The sequence below is a fragment of the Cyprinodon variegatus genome, unplaced genomic scaffold (genome assembly GCF_000732505.1).
Source record: "Cyprinodon variegatus isolate N-32 unplaced genomic scaffold, C_variegatus-1.0 Scaffold447, whole genome shotgun sequence".
NCBI lineage: Eukaryota > Metazoa > Chordata > Actinopteri > Cyprinodontiformes > Cyprinodontidae > Cyprinodon > Cyprinodon variegatus.
The window spans coordinates 490,268-497,974 of NW_015150900.1; the positions used below are offsets into that span (position 1 = coordinate 490,268).

At 34.7% G+C, this 7,707-nt stretch overlaps 1 protein-coding gene across 1 annotated transcript in view; it reads right to left on the reverse strand.

The window, feature by feature from the left end:
* Positions 1-7,707, reverse strand: part of osbpl7 (oxysterol binding protein like 7) — a 24,362-nt gene that overhangs the window by 7,615 nt on the left and 9,040 nt on the right. Inside the window, exons 11-18 of the mRNA XM_015389076.1 lie at positions 6,948-7,098; positions 6,693-6,799; positions 6,445-6,601; positions 4,780-4,926; positions 4,563-4,699; positions 2,917-3,054; positions 2,293-2,356; positions 2,097-2,175 (exon numbers count right to left, since the gene is read on the reverse strand). Coding sequence (XP_015244562.1) covers positions 2,097-2,175; positions 2,293-2,356; positions 2,917-3,054; positions 4,563-4,699; positions 4,780-4,926; positions 6,445-6,601; positions 6,693-6,799; positions 6,948-7,098 — 980 coding nt within the window. The remainder of the gene's footprint in view (positions 1-2,096; positions 2,176-2,292; positions 2,357-2,916; positions 3,055-4,562; positions 4,700-4,779; positions 4,927-6,444; positions 6,602-6,692; positions 6,800-6,947; positions 7,099-7,707) is intronic.

Sequence of the window (7,707 nt, forward strand, 5' to 3'; positions counted from 1 at the left end):
GTTATTATTACATTGTATTGTAGCCAGTCACAGCAGGGAAGCTCTATACCATCAACATCAACCAGGACAGGAGATGAGGAAGAGTTCAGGGAAGACACAGAGACAGAAAAAGACCAGGATGAGGGAGAAGACCAGGATGAGGGAGAGCAGATGGATGAGGGAGAGCAGATGGGTGAGGGAAAACAGGAAGATGAGCCAGATGAAAGAAGTACGCTTTAGTCTGTTCTGTTGGTGATGTGACTTTTTTCCATTGAAAACTCACGTTTAGAGAATGTTACAAATAAAAGTCAAATTTCATTCAACATGCGTTTGTTTTTTTTTATAATTAAGTGTTACACGTGCGCTAAAAAGTGCCCTCCCCCCCTCCTGAGCACCTGCCCCCCAAAATGTCTGTGCACGCCTCTGCTAATACAAGTATTTTAAAGTCTGTTCTCTGACCTACAGGTTGCCAGTTTAAGGACTTTAAAACCCGACTGATGTGCTCTATATTTCTAGTCTTAGTCAGAACAGCATTTTGCTGCCTGATGGATTTTTTTGGCAGACCTGTGAAGATACTGTTGTAGTAATCAATGCGAATACAGATAAAAGCATAAATGAGGTTGTGTATACTATTATGTCAAACATGTATAGAAAGATGATGCTAGAATGATATTTATTTAATATCACCACTAAACACGGTAAGATATTACAGTTTTATAGCGTTTATTATGCAAATTATATATATCTTTTCTGTTTTTTGTTTGTTGTAAGCAAAAAGTCATTAAAATAAATTAAAGAATGAATACTTTTTTTTTTTTTCTGTAACACTTCATAGTTTGCTTCAGAGCAGCAGGACTTCTCCATTGATATTTCAAAGTGGTCTTTTTGAGAACTTTTCTAGACTAGATTTATCTATCCTGTTTCATTTTGCAATACCAATTGTAACCACCAAGTTATATGTTATGCTACTTTCAGAGTTTAGGTTCCAAACGAAATGTATTTTTGGCAGAAATTGTGAATCAAAGAATGTAAACATTTTTATTTTTCATATCCATGTTCATATCCATCATATCCTGTTAAATAAAAAAACAGCTCTGAAAGAGAAATTATCTAAAGCTAGTTTAACTTTTTTTTTTCTTTGTCAGAGCTGTGAAGAAAATATGCTTTCAACAATTAGTGTTTAAGTAACTTTGTTTCAGGAGATTATATGATCTTCAGTAGAGGTCATGACCTCTACTTTGGGAACCACTGATTTACAGGACTGAATTCAGAGCGATGAGGTCCTGCTCTAGCTCCTAAAATCTGTTTAACACTCATCTCTTCCAAGAACGATTCATCTCCTAACACCTTTAGCACACCTAATTCCCACTTACTCCGCACTTCTTTACCTGGGCTGCATCACTTCTGAGGTTATATTTAGCGCTTAATGCTGATGCATAGGTGTTACACTGGTCTAAACAAGAAATGCTGATTCACACATATGCATCACTTTCAGGAAATAATGCAAATCCAGGGACTTGAAGAAGTACTTATTCAAACATTTTTAATATTTGCACACCCCACCGTATCCGGTAGCCTGAAGCATAAAGCAATTTCATACAAAGGCTTTATTTAAGGCCTGATCGGTAAAACTTGAACTCCAAAAGGGCTTTTGCATAGGCTCAACATTGAAGGAGGGAAATATTTTCTGTTTCCGTAAGGTAAAGCCAGTTTATTTGTATAGCACAATTCAATTCAAGGATAAATCAAAGTGCCTTACATTAATTAAGCAATAAGACAGAAGAACAATAAAACCAGAATGAAAGCAAATAAAGATAAAAGCAGATAGTAAAAAGAAATAAAACAGTTGGACCACAACTTTAAACTAATGATATCTCAGCTAACATAAAAATAAATTACATCCTCTGGTCGTTCCACAGCTTTAATGTTTAAATAAGCCGGTCTTCTCCATGTTGGAAAATGTTTTAAGATGTTTAAAGACTTTAAGAAGTCAGGAGTCCAAACCAAACAACTCATTACAAAACACAAAGTGCGTCTGAATGGATTTTCTGTTGTTTTCTGTTTCTGTTTTCTGACAAATCAGCTGTGAATTTACAACATATAAGATGATAGTTTACCTTGGCAAAGTTACATTGACCATTCCTGTTGGCACAATCTCCAATGATTTCCCCCAGAATTTATTTTTCCATCGCTGGTCTGTAAAGAGATATTACTAAATGCTAATGATATTGTGAAACTTCATGTACTTAATATACTGAAGGTATATATATAGATATAGAGATATAGATATATATGTGCACGTAGCTGTATGACCTTGCCAAAATGTGAAGTTTTCTGACTCGGCGTGGCAGGCTGAGATGGGTGGATGGTGGCAGACCTATGCAACATGAAGAACACTCATCAGTAAATATCCTTTTTTTATCTGCAGTATTACTTTTAGTGTTGTAATTTTGTGTGAAATTATGCTTCTTAGTAAAAAGAAAGACAAAAGTAGAACTTTGAGAAATTGTTAAATATTTTGAGCTAACTTTAAGTGCAAATAACACAGATATGATTCCACCAATAAATAAATAAAAAAGATGCATGTAAGTTTGGGAAATATTTAGAAAGGAAAAATTTAAAGCTAAATCATAGGGCACATTCTATTCATTTTTTTTTCTAGGACAATATGTCTACGGCTAGTGTCCGCCTTTATGCAGATGACGCCATACTTTAATGTTGCCTTTTAAACTAAAGTTCAGCTCCTGGAGTGATTAATATATAGCTTACAGCTGATTCCTGCAGTGAATAGAGCTAAATGAATTATATTCACTAGAAATCTCTTCAGCTTCTACAATATTGGTGGTATTCCCTAGCCTCTTAAAGATAGTTCTACAATCTACGACATAAGCCAGTTATAGGGATTACATGGATATAGAAGATAATAAAATCAGGTACCTGCTCACTGATGAAACGGAAACCTCGATCCTCTCTGATACACTCAAAGGTTTCCCCCAGAACTGGGTTGAAGGGCTTATAGCGATTTCTGAACGTTGCAGTGGAATAACCGGAAATAGCAAAGGCAGCAATGTAAACCTAGATGACCAGAAACACAAGAGACAGATATGAAAATTAAAACAATTAATTTAAACTTTACTTAAATCATTAAAAGCTTCAAAACTGGGCCATAAATGCTGTTTTATCACTTGAATTACGAAATACATTTGATCAGCTGGGAGATGTGTTAGCATCTTTTAATTGTATCACGTTTTGTTTTAAAAATAAAGTTAATTTGTCTGATTAACATTTGTTTTTTAAAATCCTTTTATCTTGGGCAAACACTTGAATTTTTCCTGTCAAAATAGTTTTATCATCAGATTTCTTTAAGATAACCTTTCCCGTGTTTGTTTCATTTGTGATAACAGCTTTTTTTTTATCTCATTTTCAATTATAGTAAGAATTAAACTGATTCGTTTATATCAAGCATTTTTTTTCTTAACATTTTAATCATGTTATTGTAACGATCTTGGTTCTGTTGTTTTTCTTTAAGTTTTCAGTTTCAAGTTTAGCCAGGTTTTTCCTTGTTTTCTAGCTTTATTGGTCTGTCTGGATTCGTTTAAGTTGCTTAGGTTTTTCTGTCTGTCATCTGTTGCCCCCTTGTGTTCTTTTCTCTTCAGCTCTAGTCACACCTGCTCCCTATCAGCTCATTAGCCCTGCCTTTGTTCAGTCAGCCATAAATACACTCCCTCTGCAGTCCCTCTTTGCTGGTCCCTCATCTTATTTCATCCTACCCTGGCTCCTCATGACTTTCCCCCCTGATTTTTCCATGGTCCTGGTTAGTGTTCAATTCTTATGTTGGTTTTTTTTTATTTCTGTTTTGATTTACATTTTTAAGTTGGATTTTTGGATTCCTGTTTTTGCTGCCTGATTTTTCATTAAAGCTTCCAAGATCTCACCCCTGCCTCTCAGCTTCTGCTTTTGGGTCCTAACAAAAACCTTAAAACCAAATCGTGACAGTTATTTTCTCTATATAGGCTCCTGAGCTAATATTGACATGATAGAAGTTACATTACATCATTATCTTGAGATATAAGCAGCTAGATGCAACTTTAAGCTGAAGATATTTTGAATTCATTTTCTTGGAGTAACTTCATGATCTCATCATGGTTAGAAAATACCTCAAGTTTCTGTTCTTGCACCCACAGTTTATTGTCATGATATCAACAAAATGGAATCCAAGGCTGCAGTTCTTCAGACGAAGATTATTTTATTTGTTCTAAACCTAGAAAAGGACCTTAATGTTGTTAGATGTTTAGGCTAAAAGGATCTAAAATAAACAAAAGCGTTACTTCTACAAGTTATGCCTCTATGTCCTTATAGCATAATTTCTTTCCTAAATCACTGACGTTTTTGCCATTATCTTGAGAAAATATTGTGTTTTATCAATATATATTTAAAAAAGATCCAAAGAAAAATTAGTTTGAATAAGAATGCTTTGAATTATCCTGGACTCACATTAGAAACAAGTTATCTGCATTCCAAATGCAGCAGCCACCGGTTTACTTGTTCTTGCATACAAATATCCTTCATATTAGCAGTCTTACCATCCTCTGGTATGGGTCTGGTGTGTTGCTAGCCGTGTCCAGCAGCTCGCTGTACTCCAGCTCTTCACACAGTCTCTGCAGCAGGTTAATCGGCTCATTGAGAGCGGCCGGCATGGACACACGGGCCAAGTCTTTGCCTGCGGAAAAAAAGGTTCAAGACTATAAGATATGATTTCTGGATTTATTTTCCTTTAATAAATCGATATGCAAGTCTTGCCTATGTTGTTGTAGAGAATAGCCATGAGGCCGACGTGGCTGTTGTCAGGACAATAAGCTGGTAGGGTTGTTCGACGTCCAGAACTCTTGGGAATAACATTGTTTGGAGTCCTGGAAATGCTTGCACGGTACTTTCGGGTTGTCAATGCTGCAAGTAGGAGAAATTATTATCAATAATGGTTGTGATTGAGCAAAAAATAATTTGGAGATGAAGTTATATTCTGCAGCAATTCTGGTCATCTTGAATACTTGCATTTTCAAATCAAATTTAAAAAAAAAACAATCATGATAAACATTGTTTTCATTTTAATTGTTTTCATTTAAACAATCCATAGATGCAGAATTTTCAATGTTTATTATTGAATATGGGATGTTAAAGAACAAAACTGCACAAAAATAAGAAATGTAGATGATTGAAATAATATCCTTTATTTTGACAAACAGATCTAATGCAGAGGCTTAATGGACCCAACCTCTAATTAGCAGAATTCCATCAAAATGCTATGTTGTTTAGTATAATAAAAAAATTAGCTTTTAGCATATTTTTTATAGGAGTTAAGTGCAATGATGAAGGATTTTCAGAAAATCAGTTCAGTTACCTAATTGAGTTTCTAGAAATGTAGCATATAGCTATTTAAATTAATTTACCAAACTAGACAGGCATTTATGGCACTTAATAAACACTTGTGGTTTTATTATTATTTTTGTTTAATCTAGGGATTGCCATTGCCATTGATTTTTTTTTTTTTTTTTTTACAAAAATGACCAATCTATCAATGCAAACAATGGAAACAAAACTTTATGTAAGTTACCTCTCAATAAAATTGGCTACTTGATGCGGCTAAATTTCATAAAATCTTGCAAAGTCATATTGAACTTGTCAGAGGGTAAAAGTGGCCTGCTCTTAATTAAAGTGTTTACCTGCACATACTATATTTCTTTTATAGTTTAATATAAGATATGCTATAAATGCTATAAATATGTAATTATGGGTATCTCTAAATCTTACTTATTTTGCTGTCCCTTTTCAGCTATAATACAGCTTATTTTTAACTGATACAAGCAGAAAAGCATTTTTAGAGTAAAAGTCCGAATGGGTCCTTTTTGGGGGACGACAGTGTTGTCCATTCCAGCCCGTTTTGGCTTTCAGTGTCACTGTGTCCTTCGGCAAGAAATTTCACCCGCATTGCCTTCTGATGGTGATGTGTTATTTTTTGTGTTTTGATCTATCCTTTAAAACTACTGACACCGGTGCCCAGACCTAAGACAGGATGAGCAAATAAGATGATTTTCCACATTTTTATTCCTTTATCCATGTTTCTACTATACATTATCCTTGTAAAATCATTCTATCCAATATTTTAAATAAAATTCAATAAAATTTTAGTTATTTTTGCAAAAAATTAGAAACAACAAAAATAAATGGAAGCAGAATTTCTAGCCAATAAGATTTTATTAGGCGGGGCTTATTGCATTAAATATTTTTTATAATGGAGATCAATCTCAGAAGACGGTCGAATTGACAAAGACTGAAAAAGAGTCAAAATGTTTTCAGAAAAACTGTGAGAAAAGTCTGTTTGCCTCTGATTTACTAAATCACCACTGTTTTGTGGTTTAAAGGTTAAAGTTAATTATGAATGTAACTTTAGTAAAATGCATTACTGACCATGTCCCTCCTCTGGTTCTGAATTACTGGTGCTTCCATCACTAAGTCCGGATTCATAAGACACTTCAGAGGAACTACCACCGAGGACGTCGTCGCTAGCATCAAAATACTCTGCAACTGAATCTGTTACCGAAGGAGGCCGATTTGTTGGTGCAGGCTGATGAAAGATGGAGATAAAGAAGAAACACTAAGAATGGCTCTCAGAAACAACTGAAGTGTGAAAATAACAGTAGGCAATGAATTTATACCACAGCTAATGTGTTAGACTGATGGAGGTTGTTGGCTTCCCAAGCTTCTAGCAACTTTTGCCTCTCCAGGGACAGAGTTTCATGCACCAACTTCAGAGAAGAAAGCACTGGTGATGAAAGGTGCAAAGGAGAATAAATCAAAGATTAGAGAAACACGTTGAGCTTTAAATAGATCCACCTCTACCTTCTAGCTTGTTAATACCATTAAAAACTGAAGATAGCTTTTTTTTATTTTGTTCTGTGTTAATGCCTGACCTCGTGCTGACATGGCGCAGATGTCCTGCTGGATCTTCTTGCCCTCTGGTGATACAATCGTGGGAGGGGACAGCTGGGAGTAGACATAGTCTGGGATGGAGGGCACTGACACGCCGAGGTGGGATGAGCTGCTCAGGTGACTGGAGGACAGCTGTGAGGTGAACAGAAGAAAAGAGAAGATGGTTTTATTAATGGTTGATTTAACAGTTCCCTTGTCATCTGTCAGTTTGTGTCTACTGTCACTGTTTGATGCATTGTCCTACATTCTTCCCATATATATATATAATGCAAAAGATACATTTGAACTAAAAGTAATACTAACTTTTATGGCAAAGGCTAGATGTTGCTACAAGCAGCAGAGAAAGACGTGAAAATACAAAGATGGAGACACGTACTTAAAGATTAACTGGATCTCTGTTTTTATTTTAAGTTTTTGTTAGATATAAAAAAAAAAATTACAGATCAGAAGTCATATATCTGAACAGTAATTATTATCATTATAATCACTGAAAAATTGAACGCACTCACTTATACTAAAAACTTATACTAAAAACACATTTGTTTAGGATTGCCTTCGCCTGTTCTAGTTAAACAGTTAGTTAAACTAAAACATATTTTCTTTAGTCCAACTGTTTTTAATATTCTTTTTTGTTTCTGCATTTTTTATTTTATTTTTTTTTTTTTTTTCCTACCTGCTTTGATTCTGTTTTATCTTCCTCTATTTGAATCATGTAAAGCACTTTGCATTCTCTTTGTACTG